Source organism: Ziziphus jujuba, chromosome 8 (genome assembly GCF_031755915.1).
Source record: "Ziziphus jujuba cultivar Dongzao chromosome 8, ASM3175591v1".
Classification (NCBI taxonomy): Eukaryota; Viridiplantae; Streptophyta; class Magnoliopsida; order Rosales; family Rhamnaceae; genus Ziziphus; species Ziziphus jujuba.
Window position 1 is genome coordinate 20,990,425 of NC_083386.1, and position 26,052 is coordinate 21,016,476.

Below are 26,052 nucleotides of genomic sequence, written 5' to 3' on the forward strand. Positions count from 1 at the left end.
AATTTGCCCACGAAAACATAAGGACACTGGACATGCACAAACAAGCAAGAGGAGGGAGAGGCAAGTTGCATATCTTGTATGAGGATATTTTTCCTGAAAAAAATAAAAAGAGAATGCAGCATTTCTTTTACTATTAGGAAGTTGTACATTGAACAATCTATATGAGGCATCTTTTTTGCCAATAAAAGAAAGAATGAATCTGTGTGGGCAGAAGAACTGTCGTTGCAGTTATACAGATTTGAATAACTGTCGGTTAAATAATGCGAAGAATCCAAGGTCAATGAGCTGCTTCTCGTCTTAGACCTGGAAATCTGCGACAACTTCATTCTGAAGTAGCAGGTCCATGGAGATGGGAATCAGTTTGATAATATACAACTTCTCCAGTATCACTCACATAATGATCCTTTTTCATGCTTCTTATAAGGGTTCCCAATAAGTGAAACGGGATTGGTCCAGATTTCTTTGGCTCCCGGTAGTACTTCCCAAGCACTGGTTTAGCTGCTTCAGTCTGTTTAAACAACCATTAGAAACATATCACATTGAATACAAAGATTAAAAATGAGTTTTGCCCAGAATCTTAATTGATACTCACTGCTTCCACCAAACGGTAATGTGGAATTTGAGGGAATAGATGGTGAATGACATGGGTCCCAATGTCATGGTGGATGTTATTGAACCATCCGTAGTCACGGTCAAGTGTCGTAAGCCCTCCTCTTAGATAACTCCATTCCTGCTTGATAAAAGCAGTTAACACATTTCAGTTGGTTAGCCAAACACCAAGTTAATAAATACTGGTTGGAAATCTAAAAGATGGTAAAGTGTCATGACAATGCAAGTAAATTTATTGTGTAATCTGAATCCTAATATGAATAAACTTACCTTTCCGCGGTACCATGGAAGTTTGTCCTCATGGCCATGGTGATGCAAGTAAGTTACCAAGTCCAACCACGTGACAAAAATCTGCATTTGGATGCATATTCAAATAAGCACATCTTATAATCAAAGTAGGGAAAGAATGTAGGATTTCGTAGAAGTACATGAAACATAAAGAAATAGAACATACCCAGTATGGGATACCATAGAGCTTAAGCATTTGGATAGGACCCATTGCAAAATTAAGATACACAAGCAGTGCAGCCATTGCAGTCCAACAAGCGGTAGATGTAATAATGTCTTTCCTCTCATTCGGGACGAACAAGTCGCTGTTCGGGTTAAAATGAGATCCCTTCTTTCCCGGACTTCGACCCCACTGAAATATGGAGTTCAGCGTCATAAACCCAATAGCAAATATTCTCAAAAAGCAAACTTCAAATTAAGAAGTAAGAAGCAGAATGCTCACCAAATAGACAGGGTAAGCAAGCATGGGGAAAGGCAATGTGAACCTCAAAAGTCGAGTAGCGTTATCCAAACTCTTGTAAATCTTCTCAGACAACTGCAATTCAAATGATATTAATTGCTTATTTCCATGAACACAAAGAAAATACTTTTCCTCCCCTTTTTTCCATAGAAACTTACTGGATGCCAAGATTCATCGTTTTCAACATGTCCATGGTTCTGATGATGAGTTCTGTGGCTTATTCTCCTGTAATAGTAATTGGAAATTCAATTATATAAGACACTATATGCTAATGCCCCAGAAGTATTTTGCCTCCGAAACTATCCTTCAGACTTGCAAAAAGGTTTGCAGAAAAGCTTACCATCCATGGTACGGAACAAGAATTGAAGAATGAAGAAGATGACCCACAAAACTATTCAGCTTTTGATTACTAGAGAAACTTCCATGACCACTGCAGAAAAGCAGTTCCGAATCAATATCGGAAACATGAAATGTTTATCTATATAAAAAAATCCTTCTATCTAAGAGAAAACAACATCCCAATTACTTTGTCAAAAAGAATATGAAAGTCACATTGAAGCACTCAATTCAACAATATAAAAGAACACAAAAATTTTCTACTTACCAATCATGTCCAAGTACAAAAAGAGCCCAGAACATGGTTCCCTGAGCAATCCAGTAAAGAGGCCAAACAACCCAATTGTTGAAATACGCTGCAACAGCAGCCAAACCAAAAACCACCACGACATCTCTCACAACATAGCTCATCGATGTCCATGGATCCTTAACCCAACAATGTTTCGGAATGGCAGCTCTAATATCGGCTAGCTTAAAATCCGGCGGCGAACCAGGGTCGAATTCATTGTCACCTTCAACGCCATTAATTCCATTGATTCCAACTCTTTCTTTATCATCTTCATCAACTGGCATGACTCTATATGGAGCACTCACATTCAGTGTCCAACTTTTCCCCCTAAACCCACTTGAGGACCTCAAAGACAAACCAAGAATGTGGCTTTTACAAAGCGGTAATGGTTTAAGATGAGAAGAAATGGAAGTCTTTGAGGATATTCCACATCTGGGTTGAGGATAGATTTTAGGGAGAGGTTTTAGACCACATTCTGATAAGACCAATCTCGCCATTAGAGACCCAGAAGCTGTAAATACCAATAATTTTCAAGCTCTGGGTCTCTCTGGCTGAAGAGCAGATAGAGATAGAGAGAGAAGGCAAAGAAGATAACACAAAAGCCTCTCACCTCCACTTCAAAGAGCAAGGCCACAACTTGTGCGACTTGTTTAATGTCCTCTAATAAATAACGTGTCTCTCTTTCCTCTGCGAGATTGTAACAGTAAAACAAATGGCTTTCACAACAGGAGGCTCTGCCTACCTTTTTTGAGTCGTTTGGAGGACGGATTTTGGGTGCGCGTGGAAAAAGGAATTTTGCAAATTTTAAAAGAACCAACAAAAGCCAATTGGACCACTAGTTTTTGTAAAGTGGGTCCTAGAATTGTCAAAATGGAGAATGGAAGATGACGTGGTCAAATCTGGCTCATTGTCGAATTCTGAGATATTATACGATGGAACTTAAATTGTGCCATGAAAAGTCAAAATTTTTTTTTTCTTGGTTCTTATTTGTTAAAATAGATTTTCCGACCAATGGAAAAAGAAATAAAATGTGGGGAAAAAAAAAAAAAAAAAAACTAAAGTTCATTTCATTCGAAGATGACGAGGGTCTTTTACGGATCCTAATAAGATATGACAACGGTTTTTGGCCTCTCATATATTAGCAGACTAGTTAATAAGGGTGGTACCAAACATTGGAATAAAATATTAAAAAAAATAGTATACTTTAGATAAATAAACATTCACGCAATAAATATTGTTAAATAAATTTGAAATTTTATTTATTTGTTGGAATTCCTGCATTGAGAGAGACTTGTTATACCGTACTATTTATATGAAAACACAAGTTAATCCAAAAGTTGAGGATATGTAGAGTCAAATTGTCTCATTAATTCGGACAAAAATTTCAACTATCAATAATAAAATAATTTTGTTCAAGTTCCGTTCTATTTATTAGGCAGATGTTTTATGACTTTTAGATTGTAAATATCAAAGCAAAGTTAATATAAAATGCTTAATTAATAATCACGCGATCAATCACACAACGAAACATCTTCTTAGAGATTTCCTCATTCAACAAATTTATGCATCGAATTCTAAATGTTATAGTAGGATTGAGAAATATTTGAACGCGTAAATGGAAGACGACCGACCCATGACCATGAGATTCAAATTCTCTGACCGACCTATGTTCAAAAGTTGGAAGTTTAAAAGATTTCAATCGTCTGCAAAGCAAACTTTCTTCTTAATTATTTATTCTGTTTATTTTGTTTTCTGTTGGATCTTACAGTGTAAACAGGTAATATGAAAAGTTGAATATTAAAGCCTATCTTAAAATTAAATGGTGAAAATGAAAAACGAGTTACACATCAAAGACACTATTTGGGTAAAGGATGTGTTGATTTTTTCTTTATATACAAATACATATATAATGGTTTGATAATTTAATACATAGGTATAGATGATTTTTCAAAGGGAAAAAATAAATAAATAAATAAATAATCGAAGGCAACAAAGTTTCAGAACCAAAATACAAAATATAAATGCTGTACCTGAACACGAGATGTATACCACCAAATTAGGAAAATAATAATAATAATAATAATAAATTAAGGCCAACTCTGGACGTTGCCTAATGGGAGTTGGTTTCAGCTATTTTAACAAGTCCGAACACACAAGAGTATCATATTTGCCACCATTTACGATTTTCCATTTGCTTGGCGAGTTCTCTCGCTAGGGATGCAAAGTTCTCAGCGCCATCTTTCAGTTCCTCCGTGTGTTGGCTGAGCTTCTGTTATTATCAATTGACAAAGAATATTTGCTCATCAGCAGCATATTAATAGCCTCGCATCAGCCATGAGGACAGTGCATGTATATATATATATATATATTCTCAACGCAAACAAATGTACAAAGTTGTGTACATATTAAGTTTACGTCAAAATCTAAAGGATTATTTTCAAACTAGATTAACTAGAATAAGGTTTTATAATGTTTGTATCGCATAAAGATAGGTTTCTTTGAGAGACAAAAAATGTTATTAGAATAGTAAATGAAAGTCTTCCAGTTTCCAATTGTGAGCTTTTTAGTATAAACACAAAATGTTCTATATACCCGCTCTCCTAACAAAGCCAATCTAATTTTAATATCATACTTTGGTTTCTTTATGTATCCTACTCAATCTCAAAATATCAACTTGCTAGATCTTTCCCAGTTTTATTCAAAAGAAATTTGAGTCTGGATATGGAAGTTTTAATTTCTACATCCTTGTTCATTTTCTTTTCTTACTTTGTCCTTTCCTATTCATTTCCAAAAGGTAAGTTTTCATTTCCACTCCCCTGCCCCACCTTCCTCCCACTTTCTGTCCTCCAAACAAAAAGTAAATGTTTAGCTAATGTCTAATTGTTCACATCCAAGTTCTTGATCTAAAATGCAACAAGGGTGTTATTCGAAATATATTCCTTCCTAAGCCAAGCTCAAAAACCAACAACTAATCATACCTCAAGCTTTTCCCCGCGTTCTACAAGCTTATTCCTTGCATGTGCAGCTGCTGAAGAGGCATCCTGCAAAACAATGGCCATGTCAAAATATAAAATCAAGAAAATTAAAACATTTACCAAAATTATTAATATGGACTTACCCCAGACTTTCTATATTTTGCTCTAACTTCTTCAGCTGTTCTAAGCTTTGGCTCATCAACAGTTGCACCATCAAGTAGTCTTTCTCTTTCTGTTCCCTTATCTGTGATTGCAAAGTAATAACAGGGACACTAATTGAAGTGCCTTGAAAAATAAATATCTAGCAAGTGTCACAAATATGTTTTACCTTTCTTTTTAGTCATGTCCTTTTGAGATGGAGAAGAGACGATGAGAGGTCCATCGATATTAATGTCATCTGCACCGAAACAATATAAATCAATCAACTGCAAAGAGGGGTATGTTCAAGAGGAGACTGACAAGAGGGCATGATCGAGGACCTATTTTAAGCTCCACAATTCCTAGGTCATCATTCACAGCTTTGGAAGGTTTTAAGAATGGGGGACTAGAAAATAAGCTCTCTAAATCTGTATGGTTGTGAGTTGGATAAAAACTGTAGGTGGCATCTGAAGCAGCTGCAAGCACCACATCATGAAGACAAGGCCAAGACTCAGGAGTCCTACAAAAAGCCAAGATTCTTGAGAAACAATTTAAGCGATCATTGGCTTTGCATTGAAGGTAATGTTTTATTAGTCATCCACAGGAGAGAGAGAGAGAGAAACCTGAAGTCATTTTCATACGCCATGAGAGATATGAAAGACAATTCACACCCATTTACCTAAAATGTGAAAATTGCAAAATATTTTGGCTTAGATATAGTATAATAAAGCTATAATTAGAGGCGCAACCCAAATTGATGAGAACATAGTAATTGTTGCTACATGGGTGATGAAAGAAATTGTCTACATTCCGAGACCAACTACTATGTAAATCTGCTGTAATCATCATGCAATCTTCATGAGAAGTTCATATGTGAAATTATGTTGAAACCTTAATTATATTAAAGAAAGTCTAAAATCATTGGCGGTACCCTTTTTTTTTTTTTTTTTTTTTTTTTCCCAAGAAATGAAAAGTAATACACACGAGTTCCTATTTTACCACCACCACCTAAGTGGTTGGAAACCCACCAGTGTAATTTGCGCACGATTGGAAGAAGAAATTATCCTGTCCTTCTTAGACTTGAAGCTCCACCTTAGAATTGACATCAAAGAACTCTCTCCCAATACTTCAAGATTTGGCAAAGACCTGCTCAAATATGAGATCAACCTTTCTTTAGTATACAAAAGGTAATATTAAAGTTCATTATTTACACTGATTGTCTTATTGTGTACGAATTGGGTGTGGAAAGCATTAAACTTCATAGAAAATGTTTTGATCCCCATAGAACCAAAGTAGAAATGGAAGAACTAATAAGCTTTTACCTTATTTCAAAATCTCCAGTCGGATAGAGCACAAGCAATCCAAAATCTTTCTCATCTTTCTCAAAAATTGTTGTCCAACAACATGGTTTTGCAAGATTCACGTTTCGAATGGAGTTATCTTTACCCTATAACAACATAGCTTCACTTTTTGGCTAAAGGATATGACAATATGAAAATATGAAAATGTTTTAATAAAATGGATATTGAGTGGGCACCTCAATCAAAGAATTTAAAGAGTATAAGCACAATTCATCCTCACAACAAAGCAGAATGAATGAGTTCATTAGTCCCTTCCCAAAATATCCTCTTCCAGTGGAGGGATCAACTGCACTTTCAAGCTGTGGACTTTCAGAGTGAGCATTAGCTTGTGCATTTTCAGTTTTGGCTATGTGAGGTGAGTTCAATGACTTATTTTGATTGTGGACTTCAGATACAAAATCACCACTTTCTGCATGAAAACAGTTTTCAGGAAGCTAACAATACAAGAAGAAAATTGCTCCATTTCTCGTTACTGTAAACACTTACCAATTATGTACATTGAAACTGCAATAGAATCCTTTTTTGGGTGCACAGGTAGAGAGCTAACCAAAGTGCCACTTATGCTATCCCTGACAGTAATATCTGCATTCCTCGTCATGACAAACATAATCTCCTTTTCAGGATCACTCAGAACTTCAGACTGAGAGTTCTTTGGACTCTGCACTAAGCCATTAGCATCTAATGACGCGTTCACATGCAGAGAAGTCACTGGGGAGCTCAAGTCTGATGCACCCTCTGTGAGAAACAGAACTGATGATGTACAAATATCAAGCATTGCAACCTGTAAAATGAAAAAACTCTTGAAAAGGTTAGCTGAAATGAAAATCAATAAAACAATCTGGGATCATAACCAACACATTATCTAGAGGAAAGAACAGACAATAAGCAAGATTTATGAATGCGATTAACAAATGTAGTATGTATACAACAGAAAATAAATTAATGACTGTTACCTGCCCACATCCAAACCCTACAGCAAGTCTAGCTCCAGAATTTGCAAATTGCAGAATACATACAGGAGAATTGATAATTGAAAACATCTCCGTGCAATAAGGCCCATCCCCTTGATGCAAATCATGAACTGATAGTAACACCCAAATGATTATATAATTTAGACAGGTAAAGTAAAGACCAGTAATCATTGTCTATACAGGTATGCTGAAAACTTGACATAGAACAAATCAACAATGGAATAGAAAGAATAGCTTCAATTATTATAGTGCCATTAAAAGTTCTGTCCAACTTGAGCATCAAAAAAGTTTGTTTTGAGGAGTGAACTGCTCTAAAATTTATGATGAGAAATAACCTCTGGTTGTATGGAAAATGACCTTCGTAAATTTGAATAATCTTGATGCCTTATGTTCCACTCTGATTTTTTTCTTTTCTTGTTTCCATTTCTCTCCTTTTTTTCACCTTCATTTTTAGAGCTTGTATGCCAAGAAAGAGGTGGGGAGTACAAAAATAACTGATCCCCTGAGATTCTCATCATGCAAGTGCAACCCAATTAAGTCTTAAACATTATCGCATTGAATCTGTTACATGAATCTTTTCTCCAACTTTTTTGGGGGCTGCTAAGAAACCTTGCCATTCAGCTCTACCCAGATTCTAGAATCTACCCATATTCTTGCTCATCTTATAGTTTCTATCTCAACATCCCATCAAGAAAATCTATATGTGTCTATAAAACATTACTGTCATTTGAAATATATGGATCCAAAACCTTCATTTCCAGTGTCTGTCACAACATGCAACTGCTTCTCATCCGAACTCCTTTTTAGCTTGTATACACGAACCTACATGCTCTCAAATGGTAATAGAATCACTAATAGATCAATTCTTTTATCACCTTAATGAAAAAGCGTGAGAGAATAATAATTCTTACCACACCACATTTGTTGCCAATAGCTAATCTCGAAGTAAAAGAGCAAAAGTCCAATGCAGATATTGGTGCACTATTGCCAGCAATTTCTATATCCTTGACCTGCCATTGACATAATATATATTACTCAACCTAAAAAATTGTCTCAAGAAAACAGTGTAGTCAATAAAATACTTCGTAGGATTATGGAAGGAGGTTAATCTGTCTTATCATAATTGAAAACTGCACACCTCAGGACCAAAAATATAGATAAGTGACAGAACCGGACATGTGGCATCCCAAATTCGAATAGATCCATCTTGATATCCTGCTATATATACTCTCTCAACATGATAATTGCCATCATCAAAAACCTGACTTGGAATACCACCGGTCAAAGGCCACCTTGTACCCTCTGCGGGTGACTGTGTAGCATTAAGTTTTTCAGCTTCAATTATCTAATGAACAAAGAAATACAAAGTCAACAAAGGCACAACAATAAAAACTAATTCTTTTTGTCAGGTAGATTTAAGTGTTGAAGCCGAGCTATTATCAAACAGAGAAAGTTTAATAAATGGGTAGTTGTAAGTACTGAAATGCACCTATATGTTAGGAATTGATTGTCATAACAACTAAGCAGTACCTCAGGAAGAGCCCTGGAAAACTCTCCATCTCTATGCACTGGACTAATTTTGGCCACTGTTATGTTGGGTTCAACAATAGGTATTAGCATTGGATACTGCACAGCAGGAACAGAAGTCTTTCTCCTTTGCTCAGACATTTTAGCAGACAAGCTGGCATTGCTGTAAACATGCAATTGTCCGGGATTTGTCAATGTAAATAGAAAATTTTCATTGCCCTCAACTTCACCAGCAGTTGGTAATAAAACCATATCGGCAAAAGAACCATTAAGTGTAAGGTCCATGCGGCTAACGCATTTCAAGCTTTCTATCCCTGGAGACCAGTCAAGGCTTAAAATCTGTAAATTGAAGAATGATTATCATGAAGAACTCAGATGACCATTGCAGAGGTAAATAGATATACTTTTTTTTTTTTTTTTTTTCCATTGATATTGCAGGCCTCTAGTTAGAGTTAATTGTGTTGGGCATTTTGTATAAGAAATTCAAGCAATTGTTTTCTAATTAAGGGAATATTTATCCTGCCTGATATGGCTCAAACCTTAACATTGTAATGCAAATTAATATCATAATGAATTTGCATTGTGCATATAGTACAAGGAAGTTCAGTTTATTACTAAATCATATTATTATAAATCATCGATTATGTTTGTCTTTACTATGGCTACACCATTGACATCAATGTTCAAAGCTATGGCTTCTTTCTTTTCCTACAAAGAAATTTTAGAAGATCCTTTTCCTTCCATACATGTTAAGAGCATGCGTTTTTTGCCAATTTTTGTAGATTATGACAGGGAAATATAGATAAAAGCCAAACTGAGTTAAAAGCATACTGTCAGAACTTCTTCAGATCCAACTTTATCTCCACCATAGACAAAGAGTTGGCCACCATGATGATTAGATGATTTATTTGCTGACCAATGTAAAACAATGACAGGGAGTCTTCTTCTGCTTGATGATAATTTTAGCTTTACTACATTGCTAGTTGATTTGCCAACATGCTGACTTTCTGAAGAGGCCGCATTTGATAAATCCCAAAACATTATATCTCCATCTACATAGCCAACAGCAAGAATTGACCCACTATCAGATACCCAACAAAGAGAGCTGATCTCTTTCTCCATCTCTTCGTGGTCTGAGAGGTCATCAGAATGATCATCTTCTGTGCCTTCTGAACAATAAACCACTGTTTTATCCTTTAATTCAAGGTCCTTGCAGCCTCTAACAAGAACAACTTGATCTTCAGAAGCATCCCAGAGAACAATCAATCCATTCTCAAATGCAATTAGCAACCTGCAAAAGGACACATTTTTCTATAAATGCTTTCAGTAGGAAGAATAACCAAAGCAATACACAATCAAAGCTAGTTCCTGAACATGCACAAACATTAAACATACAAAAGAGAGAGAGAGAGAGAGAGAGGTAGGAGGGGATTTTCGATTAGACATATAAATATAGTGTTCATGATTATGTAAACTAATTTTTTTTTTTTTTTTGTGTGGAAGTATTGAAAAATTGATTTCCAGTAGTTATTTCTATATTTGAACCAGCACTCCCATCAGAGTTACATAGTATAGCACAGTTTGATATTATAATAAGAGACTCAGGTGCTCCATAGAACTATGCCTTGTCTTCAATTCTTTTAATACCTAAACATTATATGGCATACTCCTTACATATTCTCCAGAAAAATTGTTACCATGTGCTGACTTCTGACACAGGGTTAAGCTCCAAATGAAGGCTCTAGTCAATCCTAATCAAAATTTCATGAATCCAAAAACGAGGGACATCTCCTAAAAGGAATTATATAGAATCACCAATGCATAGGATCAAATCACAAGATGACCGCTGGAAAATGGGCTTCTGGATGCAGAGTTTTGTAACCTCAATAAAGCAAGTTTGTTACTAAAAAGCTTTCTTCAGGAACCAAGAATTCCAAAATGCAAACAAAAATACTATTGTCACCTATGGTGATCAAATTCTATTGATGTGTTTCCATGTGGTGATGGGTCTCATACCATGAGTACTGAAAAAGTTGAAATAGTTGTCATACGATGACCACATAAGATATCATGTTACCGGTGTCTCTCGAATAATAATACTTAAATGCAAAACTAGGAAACTATATTATTACACAACTTTCCATATATATATATATATATATTAGTCATTCTCTCATGCAGGAATTCTGGACAAATTTTTGTCTAGAACAATGATTAATTTCATTTACAGGTGTATCTTTAAAAGGATAATCACTGTCCTGAACAAAATTTTCCCACACTGGAAAATAATTATATACATATATATATATATATATATATATCTTATCTTGCCTCTTTCCCTGAGAACAAGGTTGATGGAGAACTCCAACCACAGGTAGATGATCAGGCAATGACATTCCAGCTGCATCTGCGCTGATGCAAATTTCAGCAATCAACATATAAGATTTACTGGGTTCAACATGTAAATCACCATACAGATAAGTACAGAGAAATTCTTTTTTTTTTTTCTTTTTTTTTTTAAAGAAAAAAATACAGAAATAAAAAGAAAAGAAGAAGTACTTGTAATATTTCTATTATTTTTTATATTTATTCTTACTCACTAAACCTATCCTTGTAAAATTCTTAGCTTATACTAAGCTATCTACAGAAATAGCAGCAGTAAAAAAATTTGTAGCACATCAAGGCTGTTTCATTCAAATCCATATCCAGGCTCAACACAATTACCTATAAAACAAATCATATTGCAGTCTGTAATTCAAAGGAAATTTATTAGAAAGCAAAATTTCCGCTCTCCTTAAGAAATAATTACTGAAGATGGCCAAAAGAACATGGATGATAGGTGCAATACAATCTAGAGGCTGATTTGATAAATCCGAATCAACCAGAAGAATGAACTGAATGAAATCATTACTTTACATACACTAGATAAATGCCAGTTAAACTTTTTTCGTTAGGGAAGAAAAGAATATATATATATTAAAAATAAAATAAAAAAGCTTTCTTTTAGCAGATAATGTTTGTCGTTTGCCACTATAGAAACCATCTGTAACCAGACTTGAAGAAAAGGGATTGCTTAACAAAACATGAGTAGGTTAAAATTAGTCTCTCAAAAAGTTATATTTGTAATAAAAGTAAGACTTTGCACACACAGAAAATTAAAGTCTCCATCTCTTCACTTAAAACTGAAGGTAAAGAAAGAAGCACACACAGAAAATTAAAGTCTCCATCTCTTCACTTAAAACTGCAGGTAAAGAAGTGAATAACGATCACAAAATGATTGTAGCATCAAGCCATAACATGGAAACAAAAACCATTACCGGCAATAACATTTACAGGAACATAATATGGCAGCAGAATGATTTTTCTGTCTTCGACATCATACTTTAACACAGATACAATGCCATACTCACTTCCGACATACCTGAATGTAATGACAAGGTAGAAATATTTCAAAGCCATGTTCAAAAGTAGCCATTAACATTTGCAGCTAATGAATGCCAAATGAAATAAGCAAGCATTCCAGTAATCAGTTTTACAAGTACTATACATGTAACTGGTGCCATAAATAACAGAGAAAGCTGTTATATTGGATTCCCACTGGAAGGTAGAAGCTATTCTTCTGCATTCCAAATCCCAAACCTGCCAATAAGAATTTTTAATGTATGTTAAGAAGGATAGGGCTCAGGAAAAGAAGAGATGGAGGAAAGAAAGATCAAGATAATATACAAAATAATAAAGCCATCAGATGGAGAGAAATATAATGCCCCATTTCTAAACATAGCACTGCAAAAGAAATCTAAGATGCCCCAAGGAAGAACCAATACCTGAATTCCATTTTCACTTGTGACACCGACTAGAAAACCTTGGTTTTGTAAGAACTGCAAAGCAATAATCAAAGCACAGAGTGCAAAGTTATAAAACAATGTTGGCAAGGCAAAAGAGGAAACTATATTCCATATGGAAGGACAAATGGTATCCCTTAAAACATATTGAATTACCAACTTCCAACAACATATTATAGGGTAAAAAAGAGAAAAAAAAATTAATAACAACAATAATATATATATAGCAAAATTCAAATTAAACTTAGCATTAGAAATTGCAAACCTCTAAATATTTATAGGGTAATGGCTTAGGAGATATAAGAAGCCCTTCAATGTTATCTCCACCAATGACCTTTATCCTACCATCTCTGCAAAGCGGCAAAAATAATTGTTATAAAGTCAGCTTCACAGCCATATTTTTGCATATGATGCTACCTTTGTAGCATAATCCACCAAGAAAATTAAACTAACTACTCCTACATGTTAACTCACAGAGTTCCAACCGCCAACAAGCTCTGAATGCGATCGAATGCGAGAATCGACGCCGTTGATGGAATCCCATAGTGAAGAATAACTCTCGGATTGAAATCCAATGATCGTACCTTCCTCTGTGCCACATTATTTAAAAAAAAAAAAAAAAAATCTCAATTTTGAGCTCCATGTATAACCTCAAACAATTTTAACTTCAATTTTTTTTTTTTTAATGACGGATTCTGCTTCAATTTTAGTGCTATCCATGAAAATGGCGCAAAAAGTTAACCAAAAAAAAAAATTACGAGCCAAAAATAATAATAATAAATTCTGAAGCGTTCATGAAGAGCAATAATTAAATGGATCAAATATTTCACATATAAGAAATTAAATTAAGATTTGAGCAATTGATAATAAATCGATGAAAATAAAATAAATCAAAACATATAGAGAATTAGTACCCGAGGAGATTGCTCTTGCTGATGTTCATGTTGTTGTTGTTGTTGGTGTTGGTGTTGGTTCTGTGTAGATTTTTGGAAGAACTTGGAAAACATAGTGAAGAATTATAAACGACGAGCCGTTTGATAAGTTTATCTTTGTCTTCTTCAGAGTTCTCTGCGAAATAAATAAGAAAATAATAATGATAATAATCATAAACAAGAATGAAATGCTTTTTAGGTTCGGTAATCGTTCGGTTCTTTTTTTTTTTTTTTTTTTTTTTTAAATTTTCAGGTACGGTACGAACGATGATGATGATGATAGTGGTGGTGATGCGTAATGGAGGGAACTTGGTATTTGGAAAGGTGAGATTTGATAGACGGTGATGGGAAGGTGAGAGAGAGTGTGGGGTCTAAATTATTGACCGTACGATGCGGGACTGCTCTGATGAAACGGCAACTTCAAGGAAAGTAGGGTCCACAAAGGAAAGTTTTGTAAAAATGACTGGGTCCACGTTTTTTTTTTTTTTTAATTATTATTAATTTTTCCATCTTTTCTTTTTCTTGGCCTTCCTGGATTAATGGAATCGATTTTAATTCCGAGTGAAAATTTGATTTTCACTTGTACGAATACAAATCAAGGACGTGCTCCCATCAGCAAAACTAATAATTAATGGTTTAACTTATAAATATTATTACAAAATTTTTTTTTAAATTATATATATATATATATATAAAAACAAGGATTAAACATTAATGTGAATGTCAATACCACAGTTATATTAATAACAATTTAAAATATATTTAGCAAAAGAAAATAATTTAAAATAACAAAACTAATTATTTACCCAAAACATAACAAAACTAATTTTGAAAAAAGTAAAATAGAAAAAACTTTGTGGATGATTGAAAGCATGGAGGTTAATGAGTTAAACAAAGTCACTTAAACAGAGTTTATTAAAAAGCATCCTCCCAAATAGCGGCAGAACCATTGAAAAAAAAAAATTCATATATGATTTACGAAATTATTGAAAATAAATTTTTTATTTTTTGCTAAAAGAAAACAAAAATTGTTTTAGGCATCGAATTGTTTTCAAAAAATAATTTAATTAAATAGTATTATATCATTTTTTATATTTGTTTATAAATATTTTAATAAGTCATATTATAGAACTGAAAATAATAGTAATTAATAGGAAAGATTATTATAGTTATTTGGAAATGGCGCATTGCTGGTCTTTGAATAAATAATTGAACTAATCCATTCATGGGCAAGTCAGAAGTGTGATCTTCCTCAGATCCTTGGTCGCGAGTTCAGCATTTATATATTCGTCTCGTCAAAGAGTTATTAAATTTTGAAGTAAATATTGTATATTATTTTTTTTAAATAAGGTAAATATTATATATTACAATATAATGTTTAATTTGTTTTGGCTTTTATGCATATTTTTCTTTTTTTCTTTTTTTTTCATATTTTTTATCTTTTAATTTTACTGCAATGGAGGTCAATACGAGATGTTCATGCTCTCATAATTTGCCAATGGATTAACTGTGGGAGGTGACCTTTTGGTTGAGCCTTCTTAAATGTTTTTTAAAAGTATTTTTATTCGCGTAAGAAAAATGATATTTGGAGATTTTGTGTCTGCTAACTGTACTCAAGCTATTTTCATCGCTGGAATGAGTTTTTTTTTTTTTTTAATTAATTGGAATTGAATGAAACCAAGAGTGAAATTCCAAGCTACAGAGATTAGCTCCGTGATCATTATTTTACATTTTTACGAGACACATAAATTGGAAAAACAAAAATTCTAGAATGAACTATGTTTACTAACAATTCAGCTATTTAAATTTAATTAAGTAGTTTTTTTTTTGAAGTAAAGTAATTTGACCGTATAAATAACAGAACACATATTTATTAGACAACAATTATTTGACTATTTTATTACGCATATTTTATGGATATATATATATATTGTGGAAACTCTCATACAATCAAACTAAAAGTTTTCAAAATTTATATCACGTACCTCTTGAACATATCGCTGCTAATGTCGTTTTAGAAAAATATTTTCAATCAAAATAATTCTAATATAAAAGTTTCTAAGTATATAACAAAAATATTTTATTTTGTAGACAGAGCGATACCTATCTCCCCCCCCAAAAAAAAAAAAATATGGAAGAAAACACTTTAGTAATATACGCAACCTTTTTTTTTTTTTTTTTTTTCGTTTTCTTTTGTGTGAATTAGTAAGATACGTAACTTGAGGAGTGGTTAGTACATTAACTTCATTATCTTTTTTCTTTTCTTTTCTTAAATATATATTATAATCCAGCATGTTCCACATATTTCATGATCATAAATTCATAATCCATAGATTCCCTATACATGTATTTGAAAAATAAATAAACAGGTGAGAGTAAAGTGCGCCCGTGCAATCTGCTACCACGAGAGGCACAACTTTCCTCACAACAAGGCAGCAGACTGCCATTAGACCTGCAAAAGTCACGAATTTTTTGGGTTCACAATATTATAATAAAATGCCAAATTGTTCTTTTTTATTTTTATTTTTTTTTTCTATAAAAAAAAAAGATAAAGAATTAATAAAATACAGAATTATTCAATGGCATTGTGGAATACATGTATGCATTTCACTCTATCGTTAGCTGGTATGCTGTTGCTTTAGCCCACCGCACTTGAAACATTGCTTTTATTTTTGTATCTTTAGCGTTAGGACAGCACAAGCATTCTTTGATGTTTTGTTACATCATACTTTGTCTGAAATTACATATACCCACCATCATAATAATTTTTTTTCCTTAAAAAATAATCTTCTGATAAATATTATTGATCTAGATTTTAAAAAATTATGAACTATTTACATCTTTATAATTCGATAACAATTCATAAACTATTTAATGCACTATTTTTATCACTTGCTTATACAATATTTACGTAAAATTCACATTAAAGCTAAATCGGGGCATATCTAACATCATTTTTTTGCGAAAAGTATTACCATGATTGCATGCTTAAAAAAGTACACATATAATAGGTTGCTCTTTTATAAAATTAAATTTGATAAAGTTATTCTAAAAACTTATCAAATCAATTGTTATATATAATTTTAAAAATAAATCCAATTTAATTAAATAAACCGATTCAAGCAAATCCATGTTATTAAAAACCTTAGCACAATACTATAAGGTATATTTAGTAAAAGACTAGTCGAATATATGTTATATGTATTATATATATATATATGTGTGTGTGTGTGTGTATGTACATTAACAAGAAAGAGTTTTTCTCCTCCAGTTATGAAGTGTAATTAGAATATAGGTTCATATATATATTGGAATATATTATAGCTAAATTAATCCTATAACCAATAATCCAATCAAAATAACATGAAATATGTCTTGCATTTTTATTATACTTTTTGACAATAAAAATCTTTGTCTATCAACCCTCAACAATGACCATAAGCATCAACCGTGGTGTGACAATTTATATTAATTATAACCAATATAGGAAATTTTATTTTATGTTTGTCAAAATTTACCAAATTATCAACTATGTAGTTGACAATGATCCTCAATTAAGATCATGCACCTAGCAAATCACCAAAAAAAAAAATAATAATAATAATAAAAAATAAAAAATCACCATCTAGATATTTATATCACTAAATAAATCTCATGATCACTTATCCCAAGTAGTATCATTTGCCGAACAACTTATAACCTTATTTTATTTTATTTTATATTTTTTTATGGCTTTTCTTGTTATTATTATTATTCTTTTGGTAATTTGGGTTGCATGGAACCTAGTCTTTCCTACAGTAGAAAAGGTAGCCACTGGATTTTCCTTATTTTTATTTTTTTTGGTAATGTTCGATTTTCCTTATTTGACCATGCCAAAAATCAACATAAACATTTTTGTTTTGGTTAAACATCAATATTTCTAAGCAACATTTTTCCTTTGCTAATTCATGGGATACTCAATTATCATACAGAGAATTAATAATTAGTATATTCTCCTATTTCCTTTTCACATTTTAATTACATCCAATTTTTTTTTTCAAAATTGAAATCGTCCTACACGTACCAACTCCAGACAAACGACTAGACCCACCATTTCACTGGCACGTGTAAATGATTAACCCCCATGCACCACACCACCACCATTATATAATTTTCCATGTTTATGCAAACAAAATCCGTATCTTTCACTTTCATAATACCATGGCCTCCTCAGCTCAAAACCAACATCACCAATTCCCAAACGTGTATGGCGGCGCCACCTCAGCGCCTCCGCCGACTCCATCGGCTCAGCCTGGCAATCTCCTGTCCACGTCGGACGCCGCCGACACCCTCTCGAGGTTCCTCAACCGCCTCACGCCGACGCTCTCCCTCCCTAGTCGACGCTCCCAATCCCAAACTATCTCCACCACTTCTCCTCCGATCATCTCATTTTCTGACAGAACCGCCTCCGGGGTCGTCGACGAGCTCTGCTCTTCCTCTTCGCAACTCGGTTTCTTCCAACTCACCAATCATTGCGTCCCATCTGAGCTCGCTAACTCAGCTGAATCGGAAGCTCTTTCCATCTTCAACCTCCCTAGAGATCAGAAAGAATCCTGCTTCCCCAAGAACTGGCCTCTAGGTTACGACGGAGAGAACGACGAAGACGATGATGAAGAAGGAGATGGACTCGGTGAGTCATTCTGTTTGGACGCCTCGTGCTATTCCGAGTCGGCCGAGTTGTCATTTTCTTTAGATCATTTATGCGAGTTCACTCGTGCTATGGAGAAGCTGGGTTTGGAGATCATCGAGTGCTTGTCAAGCTCAGTTGGATTTGAGAATCCGCTTGGGAAGGATCCGACCCGGTTTCGTTCGTTTATGTGGATATCGGAGGGTTTGCCCGGAAATAAGTTAGTAATTCCTGGTGAGTATTACCCGTATGTTGTGGGTTTGCAGTATCAAATCCGGAGCCAAAAGTATTCGCTGCTGGCCGACTCGGGTTGGGTGTCGGTTTTGCCACAACTGGACTCGGTCTTGGTGACTATTGGAGACATTGCCCAAGTAAGTTTCAGACTTTCAATATTCCACCCAAAAAAAAAAAAAAAAAAAAAAGAGAGGAAAGTTTCAGGTATCAAACATTAATAAGATTTTTTAAAATTAATAATTAGATATTTATGGTACAACAACCCCTTTCATACTTATCATCAATTTTATTTTTGCAAAAATTATTAACAAAAGTTTTAATATCAAATAATGGGCGGCGAAATTGATCAAATCATCCAAATTTAAATATTTATTTTTTTGGTAGGACCTTCTTGAGAAGGCTTTACACAATTTCTTTAGGTTGCTTATTTGTATATGACACGTAAATGTTACTACAGAACATCAAAAACATTTAGTAGCCCTTAGCTCTAATGTTAGTATGTTATACTACATTGACTTGGACTGAATGGTCAGTCCAACATTCCAGATGGACAGTCTAGAGAGATTTAAGTTTAGTAGAGTTTTTAGCCAAACAATTGACTCGGAAAATTACAATGCCGTATAATTAATCCATTGAATCTAGCATCCTCACCCCGTCATAAAAATTTTTTTAAAAAAATAATAATAATAATAATTATAGGATCATTTGCATCAATTATTTTTTTTAAGAAAAATTAATTATAAGATAAATGAATTTAGAAAGAAACACAATCTAAACTGTGTCTAATTTGGAAGATGTACATTTTTCTTGTTGGTAAATATTTGGAATATGATATAATATGATAGGTGTGGAGCAACGGAAAGTTAAAGAAAGTGAGAGGAAGGCCAGTGATGGCGTGTTTGGGAGAAAGTAAAAATTGCAGTCGCAGCATATCAATGTCAGTGTTGGTGAGTCTCCCTTTGGAGAGTAGAGTGGGCCCACTTCTTCTTCCAAAGGCAAGCGGTATATCTGGATCTGGAATCCGTGAGAGCAATGACAATGGCAATGAAAATGTTGGTGTTGGTGATGATGATGATGATGATGAAAAAGAAGAAAAATTGGTGTTCAATTCATTTTGTTTGGAGGATTACGCATGGAAAGTCTCTCACGAGCGTCTCCCGCTTAGAGATCCCCTTGAAAGATACCGTATTCGTTAATAATAAAATTAAGATTAAGTTGGACTTGTTTTGTTGTTTTAAGAAAAAGGTAGATCAAGAAACTGATGGATATGGAATATTTAGTGGGTCTATGTTATTTATCTCTTTTTGATTTGTTAATGCATGTTATTGATTTTTTTTATTTTTTATTTTTTTTTTATATCGAAACGTGTTGAGAAATATCGAATTCGAAATCGTAAATGCTTATGATTTTACAATTTGGTAGGAATTTTACGCCCTCAGTTTGCCTTGTCTTATTTTAGTTTAGTAAAAATCATGATAGCAAATCTGTAAATATAGGAATTTTAAACAGAGCTGTTGGCTTAGATGGGAGATGCCTAAAGATGGTTTTGTTAAGCTCAATATATACAGAACAAATGGAAGTTGCAAGCATGGTTATAATTAATTTGGCAGGAGCTGGGGGTTTCATACATGGAGATAAAAAAGGGAATTGGAAAGCTGGCTTTACTGTAAATTTAGGGAAAGCCAGGTCTATTCTTTCTGAGATTTGGAGCTTATAATTCTCAAAACTTGTTGCTGGGTTGGGATTCAAGAAAGTTTTAGTTGAGATGGAAGTGGCTGAGGTGGTTAGCTGGATGAAAGATGGAGTGCAAACTGATATCCTTTTCTTTGAAATCGTGGAGAGTTACAGATTTCTTTTCAAGCAGAACTCAAGCTATACTATTTGTCATATTTTCAGAGGATGCAACTGTTTTCTTGAAGGTTTGGCTAGGATGGGTTACAATAATAATATTGGTGTTCATTTTATTGAATCAGCTAGGATGTTAGTCATTTGGTGTTTTCAGATGGCATTGGGAAGGCTTCTTTCCGTGCCATTTTGTTGTAGGCTTGTTTCTTATTCCTTTTATATCAACAACAATAATAATTTATTTATTTATTTTAATACAAATTAAAAGATTTTCTTTTCTCAAAATGGTAGGGTCCCAAGTTAAAATATTTTCATATCCAGAATACATAGCTACAAACAGTAGATTGCTAAACAGATTACCTCCATTCAATTGATGATAACAGGCAATTTATATGACCATTAATGTAAACGATCTACCAATACAAAACTGATACAAGCCAGATTAATAACCGAAGTTTAATATACAACACATATCCACAATAAAAATGAAAATAATAATAATGACACTCCAAGGGTTACATAGACATGAGTGAAATAAATAAGACGAATGAGAACGAACCTATGATATGATGAAGGGAAAACCACGTTTTCAAATATATCATGTAGCAACACCTATTCTTTATACAATTTGTGTCATAAAATTATAGTCATATAACAAATATGGCAGAGTGGAACCGCTTCATATACCAAGACCTGATCCAGATACAAACAAACTAATTGTTGCATGATATACTAATCATGCGCGCTTACTAAGGCCATGAAAAAAGCGGTGTTTCTTCCTCCTTGAATGCTTTTGAGAACCTTTAGACACCACATAAGGGGTAAACTGAACCTGTATGGTGCAAACATTTTCATTTCTTTACGCATATCACATACCTCAAGTACTACGAGGTATTCTTTCTTACAAAATAAATAAATAAATAAAAAGTATGGTGCAAAACCTTAGAATTGTTGCGTATGCCAAAACCCTGAAGTTGAGCTTGGTCATCAAGTAGCTTCTCGTTATGGTATGATAGACAAAAGTTCAACCATACATGCTTCCTGCATGTCCAATAAACCAATAACCTTGACAATGAGGATGTGATAAAAGCCTAATCAAAGGCATTACAGCCTCATAGTTTGTGGAACTAACCAAAGGAACTAACAAAATTACTAACTTTACCATGATATGTGGCGGTGACCCATATTGGATTGCTCCATGTCGTTTACTTTCTTTTTGATGGCAAGCTTAAGATCCTTGACAGTAGCAGAATTCATCACTGCCACATCTTCAACATAAAAGAACAAATAAGGGGGAAAAAAAAGATCAATACAACCACATAAGACAAAACAAATCAATGAATATGTAAAAAGCATCAAGCGTAAGTTTCAACTTCAGTGACAATCACAAAACGTAGGTTACATGTTTGAGAAAATGCTAAGCTGGAGAAAAGAGTAATGGGACCTACCGATTGAAGTTCCATCTAGTTTGAGGATGGAAATGCGCATAGCGCTACCCAATTCAAGGCTGATAAGGGTGTCAACTTCCAATAAGCTTGGTTTCTTGGGGACATCGGAAAGTAGAGGATCTTGGAGAAGGGCAGAGAGGGTTGATTGCAACCTTGCCTTTTTTATGTTGTTGCTGTTGTAACCTTCCACATTCACAATATCTTCCCCTTTGGTGCTCGATTCCATTGTCTTCTATCTCCCTCACCTCCTTCCAATCATTAGCCAAAACTACTCCGATTCCAGGTACCACTTCTGCTTATGCTTCTACTGTTTCAACGAATTCTTTGTCAACTAGATAATCTAAGGCCCAAATTCCTTCAGGCAAACAGGCCTAACCTCCATTACCATAGGCTACTGGGCCCTCCGAGTCTAATTAAAATAAATAATATTCCATGATGAGAAATAAAACATAGAAATGCAAATTTTATCTATTAAGACGATAATTGGGATTATGTTAATTGGTTTCAAAGAAACGGCATTTCTATGTTCATTGGCCTTACCAGGCCCAATGAAATTTAAAGAATAATATCAAATATAAAAGAAATGGCATTTAAAGAATAATTAAAATTCTATATGTCATTTCATAATTTGGTGGTCATAATAATTATTTCAGGCCAATGATAATTTATATACATTTTTTTGTGACTAACACTGACCATATTATAATAATCATGATATTACACATCCAAATTTGTAGGAAATCGCAACTACTTAAACTACATAGTGAATTTATACAAAAGCAAAAATGCTACCTCACATAGAAATTGTAATTTGTATTAGGTAGCGATCATATGCTGAGATGCTAAAGTTGCTAAGCTCTCTACAAGCAAAGGTGATTTACTATTTCTAATACCACCACAAATACTGTCTTTTTTAAGACTAATGGCATGGGTTCCACAACCATTATCAACAATACAAACTCCATCCACATTTTTGACCTATGTCCCTAAGTTTGCATGAAACTCCGAAAATTCATTCTTTACAGTAGCACGAACTAGGTTGCTGTCAATTTTGACCAGACAACAAACGAACTGACTTGTTTGGGAGACCAAAAATATATTCCAGAGTCCGGTTCAGCTGATTAGTGGCAAATATCATCACAAAATGAAACAAGTCAAGATTTTGATTAACTCTCCCTACTATCCTCCTTATTATTCAATATCACAACTCACAAGGATAAGTACTTTATCCCCAATTTTTACCGCTAACAACCAACCCAAAATCGAATTTGCTCTGAGGCAAATTGAACCTTCCAAAAGGAAAAAAACTCTACCTTACTACGGAAACTACCATCATTCTGGCCTAAAATTTTGCAAAGTTGCAACAATTACAACTTAGTTTCAAAAACACATTCTACACAAACATTCTTCATTTCCAAGTAGAGGCAATGAAAAACCAGAAAAAAAAAAAAAAAACGCTACAGTTCAACGAATTCTATTTATAACAATTACTAGGCCATATTAACTAAATTTTCAAACTTTCCTCTGCCCTTCTTTTCTCCATAGTTATTTTGGCGACCAAGTAAAAAAACACAAAAGGAATAAAATCATAATAAACAAATAAAAAATTACCTCAAACTACAGAATCTTTAGCAATCCAATGCATACAACAATTAGCATCAAAATTTAAAAGGAAAAAGAAATTGTAGAAATAAAAAATCGTACACACACACACATATATATGTACATATATATAGACAAATTGAATGACTCACGGACACAGGTATGGTTGCTGTTTCTGGATCCTTCAATAAGCATGGCGGTTAGGGTTTTGCGGAAGCCAGTAGTTCTTTTGTCACCGCACTTACAGAGAGAAGAGAATGATTTTTTGAGAGAGAAAGAGGGGTAAACGCGGAATTTCAAATTTTCCCTAAAAGTCAGGGAAAAGAGAGCAAGCGAACCACTTCATCGCACGCACGGACTGCAAATGGATTTAATCGACACGTGTCGACCTCATGTGGAAGTTCTGATAACGTGGCAATCCCCGCTAAATTGAGCCCTGTGGTACAGACCGCCCATTTGAAAGTTGCACCGGTGGCTCCATCGTGTGCGCGAACTGTAACTGGTCAATGATGCGCTGTCTACGAAGATAGGTGTTCACGGTTGAAAACCGATCTACTTGGGTAATAATAAATTTGAATTAGGTTTAAACCTGTATATGTAATTTCAGATTTTTTATTTACATAGAATAGTAAATTTTTTATTAAATTTTTTTATGAGTTATATTCAATTTAGAATTTAAAATATTTTTACAAAAATTTAAACTTTAGCTGTATTTAATTTGAATTTTAAAATAGTTTATAAAAATTTAATAATATTAAATTTAAATTTTAGTAAATTTTATAAAAGTCCATTGACATTCAGGTGTATTCAATTAGAATTTTTTTAAAACTTTTTAAAATTTAGATATATTTAAAAAATCATTAATTTTAAAGGATTTTAAAAGATAATGAATTTTAATAAATTTGAAAAGATTTTAAAAGTGTAGTCTTAATTCTAAAGATTTCATTGAATTATTATAAATTTTTTATAGAGTTTATAAAATTACATAACAATCTATTAAATCTTTTAAAATCTATAACTCATTTCAAATCTATTTAACTCTAAATTAAAAACACTCAATATTTTAAAAAATGATAATATCTTTTTTTAATGTAAAATTAATTAAAATAATGAATCAATTATAACCATTTTTTTAATTGAATAATGTAAACCAGTATAAATACTAAATAAAACAAAAAATAACAATAATTTACTACTGTTTTGAATATACATTTTTAATTATTTATATTTTAATCGATTTGGTTTTGATCAGTTTCATTAAATTTTTTCTCATGAAACAAATCTAAACTAATCTAATTATTAGTTTTAAAATTTTGAAATTAATCAAATCCAATTGCAATAAAATAACCAATTCATAGAAATGGACAATACTATAGGTTCCAAAATTTTTTATCAAAATTTTAGTAATCAATTATGTGGCAGTTTTCTAATGATATTAAATTGATATTATTCTATATTTATGGGAAGGTAAAACATTTAAAAGGCGCTAAATCATAGATACAAAAATTTTGATAAAAAAACTTGTTCACTCTAGAATTTTTCAATTCGGATTGAATTTGTTGATTTGATTAGTTAATTAGTTTTTTTGCACACCCTTATTTCTATGCTTTTATCCAAGGGAACCTCTTCATGTTAGGAAAAGTAGTGTGTATTAATCAATATATTATATTAAATAATATAAAACTACAAAATGATTAAATTTTATTCAAGTAATATGTAGCATATTTAAAAAAAAAAATGAATATATAAAATAAGTAAAGTTTATACAAAAAACAGCAATAGATCAAGGTTAGAGTTGAACTCTATATCCTTAAGATGAATTTGCCTTACTTAAATATTAATGGTTTTGTGATAATCGTTTTCCAAGATATAACTATCTATCTTGACAATAGCAGCATTCCAAATCATCAAAATCAGCAAGCCAAACTTGACTTGAACTCCCCCGCAATTTATGCAATACTCAATACTCTTTAATGTTCTGAATGTATGATTTAAAATTGAATTCCTCAAAATAAAATAAATAAAATGAATCTATTTATAAATGTTGATATAATATGAATCAACAGACATATCCTTTCCTAAAGATATCTTTTAATCTAAAATATATTTTTACATGTAAAGGTACCTAATAAAGAGATACCTTTCTATTGTAAATAAGTAACTTGTATAAGGTAGTAACCTTTATAAAACCATGCATAACTTGTAAAAAAACACATTTTAGATTTTCATTTAATTTTGAAAAATTAATTAATATAATTGAAAATTTTCCATTATGGTACTCAGATCAAAAGTGTGGATAACAATATACATTGATGAGCACGTGATGCTCCAAGATTTGTGGATTTTCAAATCAATTAAGTTGATTAATCCCAATATTACAAAAATAAATTTTAAATAATAATTTCATTTTATATTGGGATTGAAATTTCCTTGTCCAGTAAAACAATGGTAACCTATAGAAACAACCAATTTCATTTTAAAAAAAATATCTTCTTAATTCAACATAAAATTAGAAGACATAATTCTCCT

General features: G+C 32.9%; 4 protein-coding genes across 9 annotated transcripts; 1 reads left to right on the top strand and 3 right to left on the bottom strand.

Annotated features, from left to right (window-relative positions):
* Nucleotides 1-103: 103 nt before the first annotated feature.
* On the bottom strand, nt 104-2,636 carry LOC107404190 (omega-3 fatty acid desaturase, chloroplastic). The gene is made up of 8 exons (XM_016011137.4): nt 1,962-2,636; nt 1,698-1,787; nt 1,516-1,582; nt 1,340-1,432; nt 1,064-1,249; nt 880-960; nt 593-730; nt 104-508 (listed from the first exon to the last, which is right to left on the bottom strand). Exons 1-8 carry the CDS (start codon nt 2,477-2,479, stop codon nt 323-325), a joined length of 1,359 nt encoding a protein of 452 aa, XP_015866623.1. The 5' UTR covers nt 2,480-2,636; the 3' UTR covers nt 104-322.
* A 1,289-nt stretch (nt 2,637-3,925) lies between these two features.
* Nucleotides 3,926-14,005, bottom strand: LOC107404187 (uncharacterized). 4 transcript variants are annotated; one of them, XM_048470020.2, is made up of 23 exons: nt 13,711-14,005; nt 13,271-13,386; nt 13,062-13,146; nt 12,779-12,832; nt 12,502-12,593; nt 12,272-12,375; nt 11,286-11,361; nt 9,786-10,245; nt 8,958-9,293; nt 8,566-8,739; nt 8,339-8,437; nt 8,177-8,249; nt 7,410-7,537; nt 6,943-7,237; nt 6,633-6,865; nt 6,418-6,542; nt 6,124-6,241; nt 5,719-5,774; nt 5,437-5,615; nt 5,286-5,354; nt 5,101-5,201; nt 4,961-5,023; nt 3,926-4,251 (listed from the first exon to the last, which is right to left on the bottom strand). In XM_048470020.2, the coding sequence occupies exons 1-23, from the start codon at nt 13,801-13,803 to the stop codon at nt 4,144-4,146; spliced, it is 3,237 nt and encodes a 1,078-aa protein (XP_048325977.1). In that variant the 5' UTR covers nt 13,804-14,005; the 3' UTR covers nt 3,926-4,143. The 4 variants fall into 4 exon arrangements, with proteins under 4 accessions (XP_048325977.1, XP_048325976.1, XP_048325978.1 ...); XM_048470019.2 differs by having other exon boundaries at nt 8,566-8,772; nt 13,711-14,004; XM_048470021.2 differs by lacking the exon at nt 13,711-14,005 and having other exon boundaries at nt 8,566-8,772; nt 13,259-13,386.
* A 3,767-nt stretch (nt 14,006-17,772) lies between these two features.
* On the top strand, nt 17,773-19,944 carry LOC107404192 (gibberellin 2-beta-dioxygenase 1). The gene is made up of 2 exons (XM_016011139.4): nt 17,773-18,765; nt 19,474-19,944. Exons 1-2 carry the CDS (start codon nt 17,839-17,841, stop codon nt 19,822-19,824), a joined length of 1,278 nt encoding a protein of 425 aa, XP_015866625.3. The 5' UTR covers nt 17,773-17,838; the 3' UTR covers nt 19,825-19,944.
* A 949-nt stretch (nt 19,945-20,893) lies between these two features.
* On the bottom strand, nt 20,894-23,860 carry LOC107404193 (U11/U12 small nuclear ribonucleoprotein 25 kDa protein). 3 transcript variants are annotated; one of them, XM_016011144.4, is made up of 5 exons: nt 23,676-23,860; nt 21,922-22,330; nt 21,636-21,732; nt 21,415-21,514; nt 20,894-21,305 (listed from the first exon to the last, which is right to left on the bottom strand). In XM_016011144.4, exons 2-5 carry the CDS (start codon nt 22,145-22,147, stop codon nt 21,210-21,212), a joined length of 519 nt encoding a protein of 172 aa, XP_015866630.1. In that variant the 5' UTR covers nt 22,148-22,330; nt 23,676-23,860; the 3' UTR covers nt 20,894-21,209. The 3 variants fall into 3 exon arrangements, with proteins under 3 accessions (XP_015866630.1, XP_015866627.1, XP_015866626.1); XM_016011141.4 differs by having other exon boundaries at nt 21,636-21,741; nt 21,922-22,228; nt 23,676-23,852; XM_016011140.4 differs by having other exon boundaries at nt 21,636-21,741; nt 23,676-23,852.
* Nucleotides 23,861-26,052: the final 2,192 nt, after the last annotated feature.

What these genes read in the sequence shown, in the direction of transcription:
- LOC107404193 (XM_016011141.4), bottom strand. Translation starts at nt 22,147, where the DNA reads ATGGAATCGAGCACCAAAGGGGAAGATATTGTGAATGTGGAAGGTTAC. An exon ending in ACTAGATGGAACTTCAATCG is followed by an intron (nt 21,742 to 21,921) that starts GTAGGTCCCATT and finishes TTTATGTTGAAG; the next exon opens with ATGTGGCAGTGATGAATTCT. An exon ending in GGTCACCGCCACATATCATG is followed by an intron (nt 21,515 to 21,635) that starts GTAAAGTTAGTA and finishes TTGGACATGCAG; the next exon opens with GAAGCATGTATGGTTGAACT.
- LOC107404187 (XM_048470019.2), bottom strand. Translation starts at nt 13,803, where the DNA reads ATGTTTTCCAAGTTCTTCCAAAAATCTACACAGAACCAACACCAACAC. An exon ending in AGTTTCAATGTACATAATTG is followed by an intron (nt 6,866 to 6,942) that starts GTAAGTGTTTAC and finishes GTTTTCATGCAG; the next exon opens with AAAGTGGTGATTTTGTATCT. An exon ending in AACGCGGGGAAAAGCTTGAG is followed by an intron (nt 4,252 to 4,960) that starts GTATGATTAGTT and finishes TGATAATAACAG; the next exon opens with AAGCTCAGCCAACACACGGA.
- LOC107404192 (XM_016011139.4), top strand. Translation starts at nt 17,839, where the DNA reads ATGATTAACCCCCATGCACCACACCACCACCATTATATAATTTTCCAT. An exon ending in CTATTGGAGACATTGCCCAA is followed by an intron (nt 18,766 to 19,473) that starts GTAAGTTTCAGA and finishes ATAATATGATAG; the next exon opens with GTGTGGAGCAACGGAAAGTT.
- LOC107404190 (XM_016011137.4), bottom strand. Translation starts at nt 2,479, where the DNA reads ATGGCGAGATTGGTCTTATCAGAATGTGGTCTAAAACCTCTCCCTAAA. An exon ending in ACGATGAATCTTGGCATCCA is followed by an intron (nt 1,433 to 1,515) that starts GTAAGTTTCTAT and finishes TTTGAATTGCAG; the next exon opens with TTGTCTGAGAAGATTTACAA. An exon ending in TCTATGGTATCCCATACTGG is followed by an intron (nt 961 to 1,063) that starts GTATGTTCTATT and finishes ATCCAAATGCAG; the next exon opens with ATTTTTGTCACGTGGTTGGA.